The 22769-nt window shown below is 43.4% G+C and overlaps 2 protein-coding genes across 9 annotated transcripts in view; one reads left to right on the top strand and one right to left on the bottom strand.

Annotated features, from left to right (window-relative positions):
• The window catches only part of ARL5B (ARF like GTPase 5B), an 89611-nt gene extending 68859 nt beyond the window's left edge, over nt 1-20752 (bottom strand). Inside the window, exons 1-5 of one of the 3 annotated variants that reach the window (XM_074946043.1) lie at nt 20686-20752; nt 10751-10811; nt 9277-9424; nt 3604-3687; nt 1505-1656 (exon numbers count right to left, since the gene is read on the bottom strand). In XM_074946043.1, the coding sequence (XP_074802144.1) occupies nt 1505-1656; nt 3604-3687; nt 9277-9420 (380 nt within the window). In that variant the 5' untranslated portion in view covers nt 9421-9424; nt 10751-10811; nt 20686-20752. Of the gene's footprint in view, nt 1-1504; nt 1657-3603; nt 3688-9276; nt 9425-10750; nt 10812-19947; nt 20195-20685 lie in introns of those variants that run through there. The other 2 variants (XM_074946042.1, XM_074946041.1) reach the window with 2 other exon arrangements.
• The window catches only part of NSUN6 (NOP2/Sun RNA methyltransferase 6), a 60936-nt gene continuing 58879 nt past the window's right edge, over nt 20713-22769 (top strand). For 2 of the 6 annotated variants that reach the window (XM_074946037.1, XM_074946034.1), the window contains exon 1: nt 21158-21410. The gene's annotated coding sequence lies outside the window, so the exon portion shown is untranslated. The other 4 variants (XM_074946038.1, XM_074946033.1, XM_074946036.1 and 1 more) reach the window with 3 other exon arrangements.

The raw sequence follows: 22769 nt of genomic DNA, 5'->3' as shown, positions 1-22769 counted from the left end.
GGCCAAGGAGAGAGTGATCCTTCCTTTTCATTAAAGAAAGCCTTTTTAAATAGTATTCAAATGATTCAAATTAAGTGAACAAATAAAATTCTATTTTGCGTACATTAAACAAAAAGACACTGGCTTAATTAATGTTTACCTACAATAAATTTTGAAATGAGAATGTGGAATTACATAGATTCCATATTAAGAACAAAGTTACAGTAAGTACATCACCAATTTAAATATGAAAGGAAATAATTTGACCTGAAAATGTAGATCTGTTTACACAAAACCAGATCCTCATGAGTTACCCATCAAAGTTGCCTTTAGCAAAAATAATAGTAGTTAGCTGGACAAGTCAGTGGCTTAATTTTTGGAAATAAATATCCAAAATTAATAGACCAAACATGGGTCAGCACCTCCCATTATAAGAGGTCAGGGAAAGTGACAGAGGTACAGGCAGACACTCACTTCACAGGACAGCCCCAGCTGTATCTGAAAAGTAAACTTCACATTTCACCATCGTGGGGAAGTTTGTTTTTTTTTAAACTTCTGAATGATCTGCTATATCCACTACTTTTGAAGCCCTGAGGCAGCATTATCACAGAATATTCTTCTACTATTTTACTGCTGAAACAAAATGAATTCTACAAATGATGAGGCTGTTTGAAAATCAAGGTGGAAGTTTAGGGCACTCAGGAAAACTGGGTAACTGAATCTGAAAGAAAAACCCATGGTTAGCTCCTGTCAGACACCAAGAATGTCTCATCTGTGAAGGCAAGGGGTCTGAGGAAAGCTCAGTTTTAAATTTTTGTAACTTTGCTGGCATAACTGAGACAGAAGTTTAAAAGTTAATAAGTCAATTACATCAACTGCATATAGGTAACAGGTTTTACACCAGTAACAAAGTAGGTCTTCATGCCATAGTGAATGTTGGCAAACATATCTTTTTGAGTATACATCTGAAAAGTCAAAATAAGGTCTGATAGGACTGCATATTAAAAAGACATTCCAGGATGAAAGGGTGGGAGTCTCCTGGTAGGGATTTCCAGGAGCACTAAAATATTTGTTGGCTTCTACCCAAGAGAAAATGGTGTTCATAAGTGATCCTCACAGTGAGGCTGAAAGCCACACACTATTTATATTCTTTACCCTCTGGTCAAGTCAGAGTTGCTGCCCTAGTGTATAGAGAGTTGAAGCAGTCACCCGGGTATTACAGACACTAAGCAAAGAGCAAGTAGGCTAGCCAGTCGACATAGCGAGAGTCAATAGGAGCGTAGAGCATCATTCTTTCAAACGGCTGAAAAATGCTATCAGTTAAAGCTGGAGGACTCAGCTGTAAGGAAGATCCAGAGGTTAGCCAAGGGGAAGATACACTTAAGTTGTCATTATGTCTGCAAAGGTGAGAATAAGAAAAATCCTATTTCAAAAGATCTAGACCGGTGCCAATGAGCTTCTAAATCACACAGTTTTCCATTTATTTTACATTCTTGAACTTAGACACATGTAACTTGACACCTACCCTTCTCCTGTCAAAGCACAGCAGGACTGAATGTGCCATGGGTGATCCTTTATAGAACTAAGGGTGAGGTATTTAGATATTTCAGCAGCTGTCATACAACCTTTCATGTCCTGCTTATTTGCAAAGATGAGAACTGCAGCCTTCCGTAAATCCTGGAAGCAAGACAGAATATGTATAGTACTTGTGATGCCAATGTTATGATAAAAATCTAAAAGGTTATATAATGTCAAATATATTTTCCCACAGTTACAGTAAAGTCATTCTATATTAAAATTATGCAGTAACATTTAACTTTGAGAGGCTTTCTACAACAATAAATTATAGTGAAAGACAAACAATGATTCATTTAGAAAGCTGTTCTAACTAACATTCCTCAGGCATCAAATTAGGGTTTGCTTCACTTCTTGGTCCTTTGGTCTTGCCACACTTCACTGATGACTAATTTGAAGACACAATAAATGATATATTTTCTAAAGCAGCTCAGTATGTTCAGACAATTAGATTACTATTGGAGGAACATTCTGGAAATCTTTAAGTGAGATAATGACAGAGTCGAAGAGTTAACATGCCATCATTCCGCTGAAATTACTTCCAACTCTAGGTGCTTTTTTTTTTTAAATAAAATTAAATGTTTAGAAATTTTATAAGGACAGGAAAGGAAGAAACTATACTTCATAATTTAACAAATCCATTTCATATCTTAAGACCTCTGTCACTTTTGACTAAAGGGCAGTACTTACTAGTAATGTTTGAATAGTTTAAGTTAGATGTGAGTCGTTTAGAATGTTGTCTAAACTTTCCATGTAACTAAGGCAACAAAAATAGGAACAGCAGATTTTTTTGGAGCAGGGCAATAGAGAAAAAAGACATTTCATAACCAAGAAATCATTAGGTCAAATTTTAAGAGTTCAATACCAATTAATCTGCTAGGATTAGTGGAGATCCATTTCTATGTCTGGATGCTTTGAAGAAACAAAAGCAAAGTTAAGGTCCAGTGCTGCAAATCCATACTCTCACAAGTAGTCCTAACTTATAGACTAGTCTGACTGAAGTCAGTCATCAGGACAACTCAAATGAGTTAAGACTTCTTAGAATCATGGATATGTAGAGCTGAAAGGCACCCTAATAGGTCATGTAGTCCTCTCCCCCCCCCCCCCCATGCTGAGGCAGTATTTGAATAGGGGTTTGCAATATTGGGATCCATTCTGAAATCATGGGGAAGATTTTGAACAAAAGACTTCTTCCCATCCATTTTATAACATATTTTACACCCCCAGACCCAGAGCAAAAACTATTTTTATTGAACTGACCCATTTACAGACAATTTCCTTTCATTTTTAGAAATAGATTATGAACCACTCAGATAACACTAACCAATTTATTTGAGCATAAGCTTTCGTGAGCTACAGCTCACTTCATCGGATGCATACTGTAGCTCATGAAAGCTTATGCTCAAATAAATTGGTTAGTCTCTAAGGTGCCACAAGCACTCCTTTTCTTTTTGCGAATACAGACTAACACGGCTGCTACTCTGAAACCTGTCAGATAACACTGAGTACTGCTCACAGCTAAACTTCATTTTAGATCAGAAGGGAAGCAAGCATCATCCAAAGATTAAGCATTTATAATACTATTCATGATTCTTTACATTAATAGGATGCAAGCAGCAGTGAAAATTAATCTCAAAACTTGCTTTAGAAGCTTTTAAGCGTCTTCAAAATTTCATTTTTAACCGTAGTTGTAAGACAGAGGAAGGAAAAACAGTACAAGTCAGACAGCATGAAGTTAAACATACAAAAACTTTTTATAATCTGTATAACTTTTATAAAAGAAACTGCTACCTTGTTACAATAGAATGAACCCTCCTAAGAGTGTTAGAACATGGAGCATGTATTTTTCATGATATTCTGACTGTTCTTGTCTAGACACCGACAATCTAAAATTTTTAAAAAGCACAGTTAATGTACATCAATACCTATGCTAACGAAACAACTTTGTTTTGTAAAAGGTTAAGTCTTCATGTTTATAATTATTTGGGTGCTAACAAAAAAGGAAGCCTACAATCCAAATGTATTGGAATACTGAGTTTTTAAATATACCTCATGAGCCAACATTCTGTAAAGTTCTTCTTTTGTGATAGAAAGTCGTTCTCTGTCAATGCTGTCAACAACAAGAATGATGAACTAGGAAAAATAAAAGAAAAAGGTTCTCTCAGACTACATGTAAAAAAGGTTCCATCTATGTATTTTCTGTAGTCTGAACTTTGCAAGAGAGACTTATTGGTTAGTAAATGTTCTTTATGCATATCCGACCTGGACTTTCCTAACCAACACATCTGACTTCAGAAAGCATGCTCCACACTCTGTCCCAATCAGATTTTGGAAGGCACTTCAGATTCTTAAATCTTGGGTTGAGTGCTGTAGCTATCTTTAGAAATCTCACACTGGTACCTTTGCATTTTGTCAAATCTGCAGTGAAAGTGTTCTTAAAATGAACAATATGTTGGGTCACCATCCAAGACTGCTATAACATGAAATACATGGCGGAATGTGGGTAAAACACAGAGCAGGGGACATACGATTCTCCCCCAAGGAGCTCAGTTACAAATTTAATTAACGCATTACTTTTTTAATGAGCATCATCAGCATGGAAGCATGTCCTCTGGAATGGGGGCCAAAGCATGGAGGGGCATACGAATGTTTAGCAGATCTGGCATGTAAATACCTTACAATGCCAGCTACAAAAATGCTATGCAAATGCCTGTTCTCATTTTCAGGTGACATTGTAAATAAGAAGCGGGCAGCATTAGCTCCTGTAAATGTAAACAAACTTGTTTGTCTTAGTGATCGGCTGAATAAGAAGTAGGACTGAGTGAACCTGTAGGCTCTAAAGTTTTACATTGTTTTGTTTTTGAGTGCAGTAACAACAACAAAATCTACATTTGTAAGTTGCGATTTCACAATAAAGAGATTGCACTATGGTATTTTACTCCTGGGGGAATTCTGTGTCACTGTGCATGCACAGAATTCATGTCCTCTGCAGATTTCTTTGCTTCCCCACAGAAAAATGACTTCTGACGGGGAAGCAAAGGAAGCAGCAAGAGCGGTCACGGTGCCACTCCCTGGCAGCCAGGCAGGTCGGCTTGGGTGCCTGGAGTAACTGGTAGAAATGTAAATCACCGCGGGGGGGCAGTCGTGCATGTGAGACGGCGTGACATCCAGTCCCTCTTGCTCGCTATTGCGGCATGCTGGGCATGGAGGGGCAGGGCTTCAGGGTGTTTCTGAGGAGGTAGGAGTGGGGCAGGCTCTGTCCCCTCAGGCAGAACAGAATGTATAGAATCACAGGACTTGAAGGGACCTTGAGAGGTCATCTAGTCCAGTCTCCTGTACTCATGGCAGGACTAAATATTATCTAGATCATCCCTGACAGGTGTATACTCCTGGGGGAATTCTGGACCACTGCACAATGCAGAATTTTGAAGAAATTAACGTGTGCGCAGAATTTCCTTTTCCCCACAGAAATGGGCTTCAAGTGCTGCTAGTTGCCACTAGGGGCCACTGGATCCAGCAGAGCCCAGCTCGCACATAGAAGACGCTACGGGGGGGGGGGGGGGGGGGGAGGGAAAGGGAGCTAGAGGGTTCCTGGCAGCTGCAGTTCCCAGCGTGCCCTGAGAAAAGGAGAGGGTGGCGGGCAGGAAACTCCATGTAAGCCTAGTAGTGAGCATCAGGCTGTTTCTCCCTCTGTATCCCTGGGCTCTATGGGGGCAGGATTGTGGGTGTCTGGCCCCAGGGGGCAGGAGGAAGGGAAGAAACAGGAACTGGGCTGTCATAGGGGTTTCTTTAACTCTATTCCTGCGGGAATTTGTGTGTGTGTGTCTGTATTGTTACAGACATACTTGCTGACAGGTATTTTGAAATAACTTACCAAAATAATTGAAACTGGCATGATTATGGAGTATTATTTTGACAAATAAAATTAGCAGAATTTTGCATAATTTTAAAATATTGTGTGCATAATTTTTAGGCACGGAATGCTCTCAGGATTAGGTACTTGTATAAGGTGAACTGAAAAATACTATTTCTTTTGGTTATAATTTTTTACAGTGCAAATATTTGTAATACAAATATAAAGTGAGTACTGTACATGTTGTATTCTGTGTTGTAATTGAAATCAATATATTTGAAAATGTAGAAAAACATCCAAAATATTTAATAAATTTAAATTGGTATTCTATTGTTTAACAGTGTGATTAATTTTTTTAATCATGATTAATTTTTTTGAGTTAATCGCATGACTTCACTGCAATTAATCAGCAGCCCTATATATATATATATATATATATATATATATAAAATAAAATAGTATCCTTTACTGGTGATCTAAGGTTGGATTATCAGCCCCAAGACTGTCTCGTGCGTTCTGACTATTGTACATACCCTGCTACACAAGTGCATGCAAATCCCAGATTACACATGTGTAGTCAGATGTGAACTTGCTAGTCATGTGCATAATGGAAATTTGACCCCTAGTGACTGCATAGTTGAAAGCCAGGCACAGAGCAATGATCACTTAGTCAGTGTGCCTTATGTATCAGAAAATGTCTGAGGTTGGATTCCCCCAAATGCACTGTAAAATACATTTTCACCTGTTACTATCTGGGCTTAAAAAATTTAATTGCCAATAGCACAGAGAAGATCTCAGTGCTTGTTGGAGGCCTGAGCTTTGCATTCACATAGCACTTAAGGGCGCTTATTCTAACTGGAATCTCTAGACCAGTGATGTCAAACTTGCAACCCATAGACCAGATCTCTCCTGCCATTAATCTCATGTTAGAGAGGAAATCCCAACAATGCTGACATATAAAGTGTCATCAACTATTTCACATTTTTGGGGTGGAAAAAAGATGAATTGGGAATGAAGCCCACTGACAGGCGAAGTCAGTGGCTGCACTGAAGAAAATGGAGAGAAAGAGAACAGCGGGGGAAGAGAGAGAGAGAAGCCTGAGGAAGGAAAAGAAAGAGTAGAAATAACACGGTCTTAAAGGGGAGCATTTTTCCACTAAATGATACTGAATAGAAGAAAGAATTAAAAAGTTAACCACCACATAAAGCTCTACACTCAATTTCTGGGCAAACCTCCCATTGAACAAAGAGGGAGCTCCACTATGGACTGAAGGCTCCTCCCACTTTGCTCAGTCTCAGAGCCTGGGCTCCAGAGCATCTACAATGTTATTTAGCATCGTAGCACAAACCCAAGTCAGCTGACCCGGGCTCTGAAACCAGGGATGACAGTATTCATGAGAGGTGGCTTTTACCAAGTAAAATCATGGTTTTTACCACCTGAGAAACTAGCTAGAAAGGCCTTAAACTGGGACTATTTTTAAAACTGTTTCATTAAGATTACATTTAGTTTTAGCTACACATTAAAACTGTGGTTATATATGGCTATAGATTCATAGATTTATTTAGGACTGTACAAATAAAAGTAAAACTGCAGTGGACATAATACTAATATATGTAATTATAATACTGAAGATTCAGAATAACTGTTTGATAAACTAGTTATCTGTAGACATGGACCACAATTTAAAAAAAAACAAAAAAAAAAAACACCTTCTACATATAATTCTTCACAATGTGAATGAAAAATGCAACTACCACAACGGTACCTTCTCATTGTGTCCTATTATATCGGACCTTCGCACTGTGATTACCAGTCATCATAATACAGTAAACTGTCATATCTGCTATAAACTACACACACTTGGGAAAAGGTTCCATTTGAACACAAAAGAAACAATGCATCACAGTGGCTCCCTTGTGTGAAGCTGTTGGTAGAACGCAAGCTGGCTACGTGACTTCATGCTACCATCTGGAATAGTCTTTAACAGATTCATGCTCTTCCCCCAAATTCCAGCCCCTGTAAGTCTTGGAGTGTTGTGCAAGGACTGCAATTTCTTGAAAGGGAGGAGAGCAATCTATATTACTTTGTTAGTAGCACCAACGGACTGTTGAAGCAAGACAGGCAGCACGCAGGGCTCTGCTGCCCTCTTTCTGGGTGAAGCAGGATTCCAGTGCTAGCCTGAGGGAAGTGATGTGTAAGAACTTCTGCTGCAGAGACTAGCAGAGAAATGAATTTAGGTAGCAGGAAGGCAACCTATTGGAAAGTGGAATGGCTATTCAACAATAAGGTAGTGTATGTTTTTGTTCTTTTCTAAACTATTCTATGTTTATTAAGGTATTAAATATCAATGTCTGAAGATCTTTGTAACAGATGACTGAGGTTTGCACATGCAAACTGAAGTTATGGAGATTTAATACATGCTGCACAAGCCTTATTAGGGGTCAGCAATTAAAAAAACCCAAAGAGGTTCATCTCTGCAGTGTTATAAACCAAAGTGGAAACAATACATTGGTCAGCTGAAGTCACCTCTGACCTTTGTCAATGGCAGCTTTATTGCTATATCATTCCTCCCACTCAGCTGGCGTTACTTTTGTCCCCTGAATAAATGCAGCAGCAGCTGCTGACCATTTTTATACAGTGCTGCATAGCAAAACTTTTGTTCTCTTTCCACTACTGTCACTGCTTCACAAAAACACTACTACGCATGAAAACAGAAGCTAAACCATTCGCTTGCGGTCTCCATCCCCAATTAAGTTTTGCATTCACTGTGGAGAAATGTGATGTATATGTTGGTCTTATTTTTCTCAAACAAGTTAGAAAACAGTTTCACTTAAAACCTGTGTTGAGCTAAACAAAACTCTTATAAAACCACTGAAATCTAAAATACAAGCTGTGCACACACCGGCAGGCCCAACTGGACTGTTAATCCCAGAGGACAAATAATATCATTTGTCTAGAATAGGATGGAAGAGTATTCTAAGTATTTTTTGCTTCAGAACCTTCAAGCCCAGCATCCCCTCCTATAGAGGTTTATTACAAGGCATTCTAAACACATACATAATGTATCTTTGTTTCTACTGTACTACTCAATTACAGGGTGCCTAAGCAGCAGGTGACAAATTTCAAAACAAAACAAAAAAAAAAAAACACTAAAATATCTCCTGATCCTGAAGTATCTATGTTAATATACATATTCAGATGTCCAGATCTAGGTCTGGAGTTAAAATACATTAAGAATTACTCCGTTCACTTGAAACACAATTTTTGTTTCACTAGAACAGTGGTGCAAAACCTTTCCATGCTACTGTACCCCTTTCAGGAGTCCGATTTGTCTTGCATACCCCCAAGTTTCACCTCACTTAAAAATTACTTTTATTTCTGATCTTGTAAGCAAGTGTCACTGCATGCTATTACTGAAAAATTGCTTACTTTCTCATTTTTACCATGCAATTACAAAATAAACCAATTGGAATATAAATATTGTACTTACATTTCAGTGTATAGCATATAGAGCAGTATAAACAAGTCATTGTATGAAATTTTAGTTTGTACTGACTTCGCCAGTACTTTTTATGTAGCATGTTGTAAAACTAGGCAAATACCTACATGAGCGGATGTACCCCCAGAAGACCGCTGTGTACCCACAGGATTATGCAGACCCCTGGTTGAGAACCACTAATCTGAAAGCTTGATTTAATGAAAATACAGAGCCATGACCTTATATCATCTACTGCATTTGGGCCTAAATTCTGTCCTCACATATGGGTAAATTCTTCCATATCCCATTAATGTAATCTCCACCCAAGCTATCAGGAATGAAATCTACATTTATTTGCTTTATTTTACACTTTGGGAGCAACTTCACATACCTCTGTATTTGAATAATAGGTATTCCACGATGACCGTAATGACTCCTGTCCTCCAATATCCCACATAAGGAAATGGGTATTTTTTACGACTATTTCTTCAACATTGCTTCCTATGGTTGGAGATGTGTGGACCACTTCATTCATTAAGCTAATGGAAACAACATCACACCACAAAAACTAATTAGCAATATCTTGAAACTTCCTAATGTATCAGTCGTATATTGTGACAAGTTTGTATAACAAAAAGTAAATCCTTTTCATTCCCTTAAAGCAATTATTTAAAACAGTCTTTTTCATCTAAATTTTTATTAAAGATAAAATAATAATGTATTAAAGCTATATAGAGACATCTTTTCTGTAAAAGATTTATTCAATTTGGGTGCATGTTATGAGTTACAATCAATGAGTGAAGAGACTGCCCTTTTATCTGCATTTGTAGTAGTACATACCATAGATAGGGATAAATATGCATACAATTATACATGAACGTCCGGTACAGAAAAGTAAAGCTTAAATCTGATTAACACTTTGTTAATATTAGTAAAAATCTAAAAAATTTACTTGTTTCAAAACAAAAGTTGCCATGATACAACAGGTCACCATCACTAGAGACAATATTTTTGAATCTTGCTAGAATAATCTGAAGATAAAGTTGTCAAAGCACGTGGAAAATGTAAAGGTTGTCTGATTTCACAATAGCTTCTGAAAGAAATTCTGTATCTGCAGCTGAAAATACCTCAGTACCAACTTTAAAACAATGGTTTATTTTGTCAATGTAGAGTACAGAAGAAAAGGGTTTGGGGAAACATTCTTTATTTCTTTCTATCTAAATGTATATACCACTTTCATCATCACAGTAATTGTGTGCTTCCCAAGTATTTATAGATTTACCCTTTATACTCTTGTGAGGTAAGGAAGAGTTTGTTTTGTTTTTAACTACAGCTACAGACCATAGCCATTTATTGCAGGAGCCATGGCAGCATGATGAAATATTATTCTGAAGGAACTGTTAGTTCCACCAGTGACATGCCTTTGACTACGGAGGAGATGACAATTTTTTCTTCTTTTGGAAATAATGGTCTGTACGTGGGTTTTGCAAACTGACTAAAAATAAAGGCAGATACGAATTTTAAATTAAGTTTCTTTCTGGAAGCTTTCACCAATGCGTGAAAGGATTTTACCACTCATCAATTTCCAAAGATCTCAATTGCAGAGATTTATTTTTTGTCCTCGAGAGCACTCTGTGATACTCTGTGCTGAGTATCTGATTCACATGAAGCTCAGCTCTAAACAATTCAACATCTGTATCTATTTTATTACTAATACACACAAAACTTAAGTATTATTGAATGACAAATACCTTCCTTGGACGAGCTAAGCTCTGGGTACCCCAGAGTCTTCAGTCAGGTCCCATACATTAATTGTGAAAGAAAGTATCAAACAAACAGAAGTTTTAAATAGCTCATATACTTACAACTGGTAAAGAATGGTGGTCTTTCCTGCATTGTCAAGTCCCACTATTATTACTTTGTGTTCTGCACAAAAAACAAAAGTAAACTGTTGTGAGCAGCCAAAGATACATTAACCACTTTTCTGATATTAAAAAAAGGCAAGGCTGCCTTGCCTGTTTTAGGTGAACAGCCTGCACAGAGTATGGAAGACTCCTGACTAAAAAACCCACAAACCAGTATCTTCTCCAGAAAGAGTTATTATACTTACAAGGAACATAAGTTAAGTCCATGGTAAAGTTTTATTTTAAAGGAATGATTACTAATAAAAAACAATTGTTTCATGCAAAAGAGTAGCATTAATATAAAAGTAAGCTTGAGAAATAAAGTAGACATAAGAACATGAAGACTGCTCGCTGACTGTGCAAACTTGGTTCTGCCAATGTACTTATGACTTAAATGTTTTTAGATATGTTCAGTTTGCATGAAAATAATTAGAATATGTGCCAAAGTGAAATTTCTTGTACATTTTATGTTCCGAAGTTAAACCAAATATAAAGACTGTATGTAATTTAAGACTTAAATCTACAAAGCAAGCCAAAAAGTGTGTGTGTGTGTGAGAGACTATAGGTACTTCAAGTAAAGAACACAATTACAGAATGACCAGTATTTTAGTAATATTTAAAACAGATCAAAAACTAAAGCTGAATATTTACAGCAGGCAAATTGAAGAACTTGGCAACTCAACTAATTTTCTTGCTACTCAATCAAGGTAAATCTAAAGACTGCATAAAATACTATGTTAACCCACCATATAACGCTGAATGAGATGCCTCAGTTTATGGATTGCATATATTGATAAATTATTTAAGGCTATGAAGATGCCATATTTAAATGGATAAGTATAACTTTCTACTCTTAGCACGGCAACTCCTGAACCCCAAGTGCTTGACTACTTAACAGTTACTCCTGAGGGCATTCTGTGCCAAAAAATTCAAAATTCTGCACACAATAATTCAAAATTCTGTAAGTTTTATTTGTCAATAAATAAATCCAGCATGGCAGTGGGGAGCACAGGCCACTGGCTGCACAAAGTTGGGAAATCACCCTGCAGCCTCCCCACCCCAGGGACACAGACTCAGTGGTGAGGCTGCAAATGATCCTCACGCAGCCTAGGCTCTGGGCCTGCCCCAGAACTATCAGGTGTATGGCAGGCAAGCTCAGCCAGGCAGGATACAAGTGAGGAGGGGCTCAGTGTGGGGGGATCCAGGTGAGAGGATTCTGTGAGACAATTTGAGTGCAAGCAGCTCAGTGGGGAGTCTAGGTGTGGGGGAGCTAGATACACAGAGCTCGTTAGAGGCATTCCAGATGCAGGGGCAATGGTACTCTGCAGGGGCTTCCAGGTGAAAATGGTTGGGGCTCAGCCGAGAGGTCTGGGTGTGGGGGGCTTGGTAGGATGGGGATCTGGGTGCAGCTAATTGGGGGCCAGTGACAAGGGCTCATCGGGGGGGTTTGAGTGCAGGGAGCTCAGTGGGGAGTGGTCTGGGTGCAGGAGGTGAGGTTCAGTGGGGTGGGGTTGGGGTATGGAGGGCTAGGCAGGTTCTGAGTGTACGGGGTGAGGCTTGGTGGGCGTGTTTGGGTATGGGAGGTCCAGATGCATGGCGGTTGGGCAGATGGGGGAGCAGCTCCCCATACAGTGACCCCTCCCCCCACAGCTGAGGAGAGATGGGGGAAGGAAGCAAGGGAGGATGCTGAGCTTCCTGCAGCTGAGGGAGGTTTCTGGGGATGGGTCTGACACAGCCCCAGATGCTCCTTGCAGGGAAAGAGGAAGTCCCATCTTCTTTTGCCTCCAGCCCAGCTGGGACTAGCAGCTGATACCGGCTCAGGGCAGAAGCCACTGGCTGGGGTGTTCCCAGCCCTGCAGTGATTTACCTCTCTGCTGGCTGCTCCGGGTTCCTGAAACGATTTACCTGCGCAGCTAGGGGATGGTGCATGACTGCTCTTGCAGCTTCCCTGTCAGAAAGTCATTTTTCTACAGGGAAGTAAAGAAATCTGGGGGGGAAATTAATTCTGCACACGCCCAGTGAGTATGCCAGCTCCATGATCCAAAAGCACTTCTGACCTGGAGAACACAGGAGGTGGTGGATCCCTTGAGTGTATGGAGAGAAGAGCTGTGCAGGCACAGCTCAGATCAAGTTGTAGAAATATGGACATCTATGAGAAGATTTCTTGGAGTATGTTGGAGAAGGACTACAAGAGGGACCAGGAGCAGTTCCAAGAGAAAGTAAAGGAGCTGCATCAGGCTTACCAGAAGGCAAAGGAGGCAAACAGTCACCATGGTGAAGCACTGCAGACAGGCCACTTTTACAAGCTGCAGTAGGCTACACTCTGCGGTGACCCCACCATGACCCCCAAGAGCCACGTGGATACCTCAGAGTCAGAGTCTCAGGCCATCGCAGGCAAGACTGAGGAGGTGGTGTCGGAGGAGGAAGATGGGAGACAGGCAAGTAGGGGATCCACTGTCCCAGAGAATCAGGAACGGTTTGTAACCCCAGAGCAGTCCAGCCAATCGCAGCAATGCAGCATGGCCGAGTGTGATGCCAGAGAAGGAACCTCTAGTGAGTATGCACTTAGCATTAATATGGTGGAATCACATATTCTTATTTGCTATTTTTTATTTAAATAACCAGTGGAAGTAAAGCAGCTGATTCTCATTGTCTGGACCAGCTAGGCAGAGGGTGACCTGCAAATTACGTACACAGGGATGTCCCAGGAATCCTTCATAGAGATCTCAATCCTTTGTGGAAGGTTTCTCTGGAGGGCTGCCTTATTTCTTCCACTGTAGTAGGACACTTTCCCAAGCCACTCCAGTATTAATTTGGTAGGCATCATCACAGTACACAGTCCAGCAGCATAAGGACCTGGTCTGTACCTGGATGCATGCAGCAGCTGTTCCCTTGCCACATGTTACCCTCAAGAGTGTAATATCAGCTAGGATCACCTACGGGAGACTGTGGTAGTATTCATTTCAATTACTCAAGCGGCAAACACTAGTGTCTGTGTGCCCCCCGCCATGATTTTTCACCTCTTCCCCCACCACCGGGGCTCCGGAACCAGAAGTGACAATGAGGCAGGGTCACTGGAATCAGGTGGGCCATGACTGCCCACTGTTTCACATGGTTGTGGTTTGGGTGGCAGGAGTCACCATTTCCTCCACAAACTGCAAGCCTCAGGCAGGCAGGGTGCGGGGACATGGGCCACCCCATACCTCTGACCGGGGCAGGTGGAGGGTCTGGGCCTTCCCATAGTGGCCTGGGCTCCATGTGAGGCTCTTACCGCTGCCTGGATCCAGCTTCTAGACTGGGCAGGGGGTGGTGCCTTGGGTGCCAGAGAGCAGCAGTGGCTACGGGCGGGGGTGGGGGATTAATGACTACGTTGTGGTGGCTATAGCAAGCAATCCCCAGTGATGCCCCTGCCAAGGCTTGCAGTTTGGGAGGGGGAACGCCGGTCCTTGACCACCACACTAAGCCCACGTTACCAAGGGTAGGGGCATGGCCCCTGGGCCACTACAATCCCATCGTGGGCTGCCCCCCTCTTCTGTAGGCATTCTAGCGCCTTTGTCCCCCAGCTGTACTCATCACGGCTGGGACGGCAAACTGGTTCAATAAATATCTTGTAGAAATGAAAATGTTCTGCTTCACACTTGCGTGGATTCTGGGGAGTGATTTTTATATAGCAAATCTGCACTGGAGATTGGGTCAGCACGGACAATTGCTCCTTTGTGCTTTGCATGTTTTACAGCTGAAAGTGTGGCCTTCAACTCTTCCTCCACACCATCAGAGAGGCTCTCCCAGATAAGACGAAGGTGAAAGAGAACGCGCGATGACATATTTAATGAGATAATGAATGCCTCTGGGACAGTGGACACTGACCAGAGGGTGTGGAGGATTGCTCTTACATGGAAGAAAAAAAAAGAAAGAAAGGACATTATGAGCAGGACAAAAGGCCAGGAGAATAAGTGTGGGGGATGTTGGGGATTCTGAAGGAACAAACAGACATGTTTAGGTGTCTGGTTGACCTCCAGGAGAGACATTTTGAAGCTCTACAGCCCCTGCAGAATGGCATTCCAAAATCACCATACTCCCCCCTCACACACACATTCCACTAGGCATAGGGGGCCAGTACAATATCCTTTCCACTCAACCCTGGGGGATGGTGTACAGACTCACAGCTGCACATACACCGATGTGTGACAGGCAAGGCCAGTTTGTTTTTGAACAAAAGATGAATTTATTTCCCTCCTGTAGTTCCAAGGTTTAATTCGATGTCACATTTTTGTTTATATATATATGTGTAATAAAAGTCCATTTCTTAAAAATGAAATCTTTACTAATTCAAAGCACTGGGGGAGGAGGGATGGCTAGGGAAACTTAGGTACTGGGTGTGTGAACGAGTTCACACAGAGCTGGAGTTGTGGCTAGAACCTGGGAGCCCTGGCTCCTATCCCCTCGATGTTGTAAGCAGTAGGCCACACTCCCCTCAGTCATAACCACCACTGTGGTGGCCCTCCATGCAGGATGAGTTGGTGGATTGCAGCCCATTCCCCGGGCATCAAGTACATACCCCTCACATACCCCACCCTGGTAGTGCCTTTGGAGGGGCCAGGAGCTGAATGGACTGAGGGGTTGTCTCCCCAGCAGTAGGTTGGGAGGCAGGTCTCGTTGGTGAGTGCTGGGAGTCACTGTTAGAGAAAAGCAAGAAGTGTATTTCCAACGTTACATTACTACACACACAGAGCAGTCATAGCAATGTTCAGACTATTCGCATGCAAAAACAGAAAAACAACACGTCACAGTGTGTCATTAATAAAATGGGTTTTCAAAACCTCCCTGAGATGCACTGCTCCATGCTGAGCATTTATAGCCCTGGTATCTGGCTGCTCAAAATTAGCAGACAGCCTATTCACCTCCAAGCCCCAGCCCTGTGGAAACTTCTCTCCCTTTGCTTCACACATATTATGAAGCATACAGCAGGCAGCTACCACCATGGGGATATTTTTTTTCACAGAAGTCTACCCTAGTGAGCAAACTGTGCCAATGACCCTTCAAACAGCCAAAAGCACATTCAACTGCCATTTGGACTTGCTGAGCCTATTGTTGAAGTGCTCCTGTCCAGGTGTCCGATGTACGGCTTCACAAGCCATAGGAATAAGGGGTAGACTGGATGTTCCAGAATCAATATTCGTATTTCAACATCTTTAATAGTGATTTTGCGATCCAGAAAGGAAATCCCTGCTTGCAGCTTTCTGAACAGGCCTGTGTTCTTAAAGATGCGGGTGTCAGGCACCTTCCCAGAGCATCCCACATTAATGATGGTAAAACACACCTGGTGATCCACCAGCACTTGCAACTCCATTGAAAAGTATCCCTTTCCGTTTATGTACTCTGTATCAAGGTGGTCTGGTGCTAAGACAGGGATGAGTGTGCCATCTATCGTCCCACTGCAGTTAGGGAACCCCACTGCAGCAAAACCATGCAGTATCTCCTGAACATTGCCCAAAGACACAACCATTCTTAGCAGAAGATGACTAATGGCCCTCCATATTTGGACCACAGCAATCTCAATGGAAATTTCCCAACTCCAAATCAATTCCCCACTGACCGGTAGCATTGCAAGCTTCCAGACAGCAACTGCCACTAGTTTCTCCAGTCAGAGCAAGTCTCATTTTAGTGTCGCTGCACCGCAGGGCTGGGGAGAACTCTGTACACAATTCCCGGAAAGTGGCCTTGCGCATACAAAAGTTCTGCAGCCACTACTCATCATCCCATACCTGCATAACGATGTGATGCCACCAGTCAGTGCTTGTTTCTCGGGTCCAGAAACAGCGCTCCACCATGTTCAGCTGCTGTGCAACTGCCAATGGCAACCATGAATTGTTTTGTTCCATGGCTTACAGCATTGTTACTTGAAGGACACTGCCATGTTCCACAAGGCAGTTTCTCTTGTGGCTCTGGAAATACTGAAGGATAAGGTGCGTGGGGTTTGCAACGCTCACCACAACAGAGCACAGCTGTGTAGAGTCCTTGCTTCTCTAGAGATGGTGTATATGTGGCTATGCCAGCCTTTTGAAAAAAGGCACAAAATATTATGGGATGCAGATGAAATCATGAGAGGGAGAAAACTGCATCATGGGATATTCAAGCCATGTTCCCAGTCACCTATGCAAGAATGTTTTATTCCCACGAGGCATTGCAAACCCTTCCCAAAACCACCTGTGAAGAGTTGCACTGTGGGATATCTACCCACAGTGTGCTGCTCTCTACATCGACGCATGAGCTGCTAATGAAGACACTCTCCATTGACACAAGGACTGTAGTCTAGACATGCACAACCGACTTAATTAGTGTGGTGGCTGTATGTCAACTTAAGTCAACCTAAGTTTGTAGTGTAAACATGCCCTTAGTTTTGCTCAATGTCTTTTGTTGTGAGGAGGAGAAAGGAGTTCCAGGTGTTTGGGCTCCTCCCTAGCTAGACCATTGTTGCTAATTTGAATGTCTGCACATTTTAGGAGAAAATAGTGCCTGACAGAATTAAGTTAAACATGCTGTGCAAACTTTACATACTACTTTCATCACAATATTATCTAATTCAATATCATAACAACTTTATTTCCTGTTTTTCCTTAATACATGCTTGATTTCTCTCACCTTTCAATAATAATGTAGTATTCTAAACTAGTCACTTCTACCATAGTACAGTTATCTGTTAGTGATCAGAGACATGTAACATTAAGCAGTATATTAAAATGTGTATTTCCATATATATTAGTAGTTTGATAGCACTTCGCTCAAATACATGTGTGAGGGATATTTTTAGTGAAAGTCAGGGACAAGTCACAGGCTGCCATGAATTTGTGTTCATTTCCAGTGACCTGTCCATGACTTTTTACTAAAAATATCCAACACAAAACTTGAGCCTTACATAAAAAACAAAGTGTTTTTTTGGAAAAGGTTAGGATGAACCATACAGAGAAAACAGTTATTTTGATTAGGCTTCACAATTCGCTTTAAACAGAAAATTTAAGGTATCTTAATGACCCAATGGGTGAAATCCTGACCCCACAGTAGTCAACGGGAGTTTTGATCAACTTCCATGGAGTCAGGATTTCACTCTTAGCCTTCTAAACCTATGCCTCAAAAATGGATACTTATGCTAAGGGCAAGAACTACACTCTTCACTACAACAGCTTATTAGAGTCTTGCAATTTTGATTTACTTGGCATTTAAAAACCAAGCAAACATATAAAACTAGCACCTTTCAACCAAGTCAAATAATTAACCTAACAACACTTGAAAAATGGCTTACTGTGAGCAACAAAAACAAATCAGTATCAGATGTGCAACTAATTTATGCCACTTAAATGGAATCCCCCAAAATCAAGGGACTACAAGTATGTGTATACAAGCTTTATAGAATTAACAACATTCATATTTTGCCTGTCAGCAATTTTATGTAAGAAAGTCATATTTTATGGGAGCCAGAAAGATCATGAAACCCTCCCCCCCCCCCCCCCCCCGAAAAAGTAAACCCAACTCTAAACGTACATAAGAATGGCCATACTGCATCAGACCAAGGTCCACCTAGCCCAATAAGCTGTCTTCCGACAGAGGCCAACACCAAGTGCCCCAGAGGGAATGAACTGAATAGGTAATCAACTGATCCATCGGTCATCCCATCGGCAATTCTCAGCTTCTGGCAAACAGAGGCTAGGGACGTCATCCCTGCCTATCCCGGCTAATAGCCACTGATGGACCTATCCTCCATGAATTTATCTAGTTCTTTTTTGAACCCTGTTATAATCTTGGCCTTCAACACATCCTCTGGCAAAGAGTTCCAGTTTGACTGTGCACTGTGTGAAGAAATACTTCCTTTTGTTTGTTTTAAACCTGCTGCCTATTAATTTCATTTGGTGAGCCCTAGTTCTTGTGTTATGAGAGGGCAGAAACAACACTTCCTTACTTTCTCCACACCTGTCATGATCATATCCCACCATAGACATCTCTTTTCCAAGCTGAAAAGTCCCAACCTTTTTACTGTCTTCTCATATGGAAGCTGTTCCATACCCCTAATCATTTTTGTTGCTCTTTTCTGAACCTTTTCCAAATCCAATGTATATTTTTTGAGATGGGGCGACCACACCTGCACACAATATTCAAGATGTGGGCATACCATCGATTTATATAGAGGCAATATGATATTTTCTGTCTTATTATCTATCACTTTCTTAATGAAGTCCCAACATTTTGTAAACATTCCCAACTACCTCTGCATATTGAGTGGATGTTTTCAGAGAACTATCCACAATGACTCCAGATCTCTCTCAAGTGATAATAGCTAATTTAGACCCACATTATTTTATATGTACAGCTGGGATTATGTTTTCCACTGTGCATTACTTTACATTTATCAACACAATTTCATCTGCCACTTTGTTTCCCATTCACCCAGGTTTGAGAGATCCTTCTGTAGCTTTTTGCAGTCTGCTTTGGACTTAACTATCTTGAGTACTTTTGTATCATCCTCAAGTTTTCCCACCTCGCTGTTTACCCCTTTTTCCAGATCATTTATGAATATGTTGAATAGGACTGGTCCCAGTACAGACCCTTGGGGGACACCACAATTTACCTATTTATTCCTACCCTTTGTTTCCTTTTTGTTAAACCGGTTACCAATCCATGAGAGAACCTTCCTTCTTATCCCATGACCGCTTACTTTGCAAAGACACAGACACTGAAAGTTTGACCCCTTCAATCTGACACAGCCAACACTACATTATCTTAACAGCACTGTTTCCAGCTGACCGCAATTTGGATGCACAGTTTCACAGAACAGGACTCGGAAGGAGAGAGGAACCGTAGCTAGTGAGACCCTGAAAGTCTCTGCTGTTGCAATGATGAAAAAGTAAGTTTGAGAGAATAGGGTGCATTAGCCAACCCCGCACTGAACTAACCTCCCCCGCTTCGATGCCAGCCTACGACCCCCATTCACACACGCTCCAGGCACTCCCCCCAACTCACACAGATACACCCCCCCACCTGCTCCCTCAACACTCGAGGGGCCTCCCTTCCCCATCACAGCCGGGATCCCATGCCTCCCTCCCCGGCAGCCCCCCAACGGACCAAGCCGGCACAGCCCCGCCCCGCCCCCGGCGAACGCCGCTCACCCTGGTCACAGAAAAAACTCCACAGCTTAGCAAATATCAGGCCCATGGCTAGGCTCGGCCGCGGCCGGACGACGTCACGCTCCGAGAGTCCCCACGACGCAAAGGAGCGCCAGCCGGCACTGGTGACTCGAAGGCGGCGGCCCCGCCTGGTCCCGGGAAGGGAACAGAGCCCGGAGAGGCAAGTAGGCGGAGCCACCCTCAAACCCGCCTCCCCAGCCAGCCACTGCAGCCAATGCCTTCCCCGGCCGCCTTGCGTCACTGCGTGACTCCGCACGCCATTACGTACGTGCCCTCCTCCCTGACGTGAAAAAAATAGTACGTGAGTTCACCCTCAGCCGTGGGGCTGGGCGTTGCGTTCTCCGACGGCCCGCGGTCCTAGTGCCCCTGGGCGCAGCGGAGCGTCAGGGGACACCGCTCCGCCAGGAAGCCTGCGCCGCTGCACGCCCCCGGCCACTGTCCCCCCGCGGTCAGCGGGGCTCCGAGCACCTCACCCGAAGCCCCAGCGGCCCGTAACCGCTGGGTAACGGACGCGGCTCCCAGCTAGGAGCGCCGGGCGGTAACTGCTGCTGCTGGTGGGGAAATGTGCCGGTTGCAGGTTGGGCCCTGACCCACGCGCTGATTGTGTTGGTTTGAGGTTCCCTGGCCGGCTAAATAATGCCGCGCACCATAGAGAGCTACAGCTCCATCAAAACCCGCGCAGAGGAGATACCGCGCTTCTCCCGGCCGTCCCTGTTTCACCTCTTGTGCCTCTCTTTCGCGAGGCATCCAGGGGGCTGCCGCCCGGCTGGTTCTTATTCCTGTTACGCACTGCGGGGGCGGGGGGGGGGCACTGCTCTGGTAACGCTCGGACAGAGCTTTCCGCACGTGGCTGGCCGTGCGGAAAGTGAGTTGTCCCCAGGAAGCCAAAGGGACGATTCAGGGGGCTCGTGGGTCCACAGGAGCCAGCCCCCTCCCCCGTGCCCCGTTCTCCTGTGAGCTGGAGCCGAGCGGCGCGCTCCCCGACGAGGGCTGAGGGGGCGGGAGCGGCCAGGCGGGCATCTCCTGCCGCGCTTAGAGCTCGCCTCCGCCCCCAACCCGTTGCCGGCGTGACAGTCAGTGGCAGGCCGATGAGCGCAGCTGACCAATCCCAAGGGAGGCTCGGGGCGGAGTTTTCCCCCGTACCCCGGAAGAGGCGGGACTGCGGCCGAAGGTAGGGCGGGCGTGCAAGGAAGCGGAATGCTGTCGGGGGGAAGCTCCGTAGTCACCGTTGAAGGGGCAGCAGGAACCCCCCTTACGCCCCCAACACCGCCGCGGGGCCAGCGCGGTCGGGGGGCGGGAGCTCCGCCTCACTGCGGAGAGGCGCGTCCCACCCGCGAGCCGTCTGCTTCCCAGACTCTGCGCGCGGCGTGGCTCCCTGCCCGGAGGACGGGCGTTGCGGCTGCTCTGGCAGGCCTAAGCAGAGACGCTGCGGGGCACGGTCTGGAGTAGGTGTCCCCAGAGCCGCCGGCGTTTGGGCGTGACTAAGAGCCACCGGGGTGGGGAGGGGGATGCCGCTCTGCGCGGCAGTGTTAGCCGGTGCTGGTGTTACCCTTCCCGGAGCCGTAGGTACCGAAAATCCTTGCTGCTTTAGCCGCGCCGGCCCGGGTAGCGCCAGTGTGGGTACGTGAGCCCTACCTGCTCTCTGTAGGGAGGGCCCTGCTGTTCGTAGTCTGGACGGGACGAACTGCCCCGCACACTTCCCTCCTCACTGGGCTTTTCTGAGAAATTTAGGCACTTAAAGAGGCAGATAAACACCGAGACATCCCCCCTTTCGATTTAAATGGGAGTTGGGCACCAAGGCACTTCTGAAAATTGTTGCCCAGCTGCATCTTCAGGTCCCTGAAAACCTGGCCATTGAACAAATAGCCTGTAAGGGATTACAAATATGAAAATATCAATGTAACTGGTTACATGGCAATACAAACACTTCTATCTTGTCACATAGCTGAGCAGTTTCACTATAGCTGCACATTTTGATGTAAATTAAGTGAACCCTTGGTTACTTTTTTGGCCTGTTTTTGGAGGCAGTTTATGCAGCCCATACCATACATATAGGGAGTGAAAGCAAACCATTTTGCCAATGGCATATCATAATGAAATACTATACCTAATGCTAAACCAGGTAAGATTTATTGCCACTTTTCTATGGAGATGTGTCTGGAAGTTTTAGGTCACTTATACCATGAAAATATTCATATCAGCATCTTTACATACAATGTTCGTACCGTAACACTATTCAGTGTAGTCCTGAGTTCTACAAGTAATGTTATTGTATAAATTACTTCATAATTGCAGATTTGTTTTAAATTGGTGCTTAACTGTGTTTTGAGAATGCATTTTTAAAAAAATGTTTTATTTTTTAAAAGAAGTTTATTCATCATGTTTCAATTTTGAAGTATGATGAATAGACTTCTTTAAATGGCAACATTAACTTTCAGTGGTGATTAAGTTTAGCAGAAACATCAAGGCAGCGTGCTTATTGGTCACATTGGGACATAGTGCTAGATACAGGGACAGGGTGCAGTGAGGCAGCTCATTCCTTTCAAGGGTTGCTAAAGTGGGGAATGAGCAATTCAGCTTCCCTCGTACACTCCCACCAAATCTAGTCTCCTCTGCCCACCCCAAAAATGATGTATCACCTTTCTTGTACCAAAAGCCTTGACTGCTTCCTTGACACAAACAAAAACCCAAGACATCTCAGATGCTTTCCTAAGTGCCAAATGTTCCTTTCTCAGCTGCCCGAACCTCTAGCTTTCCCCTGACATCTACAGTGCAGTTACTCATTGTTATATGTGTTGGCATTT

This window comes from Natator depressus, chromosome 2, assembly GCF_965152275.1.
Source record: "Natator depressus isolate rNatDep1 chromosome 2, rNatDep2.hap1, whole genome shotgun sequence".
Lineage (NCBI taxonomy): Eukaryota > Metazoa > Chordata > Testudines > Cheloniidae > Natator > Natator depressus.
Note: the sequence above shows the minus strand (reverse complement) of the source record. Positions and strands in the feature narration are given on the sequence as shown.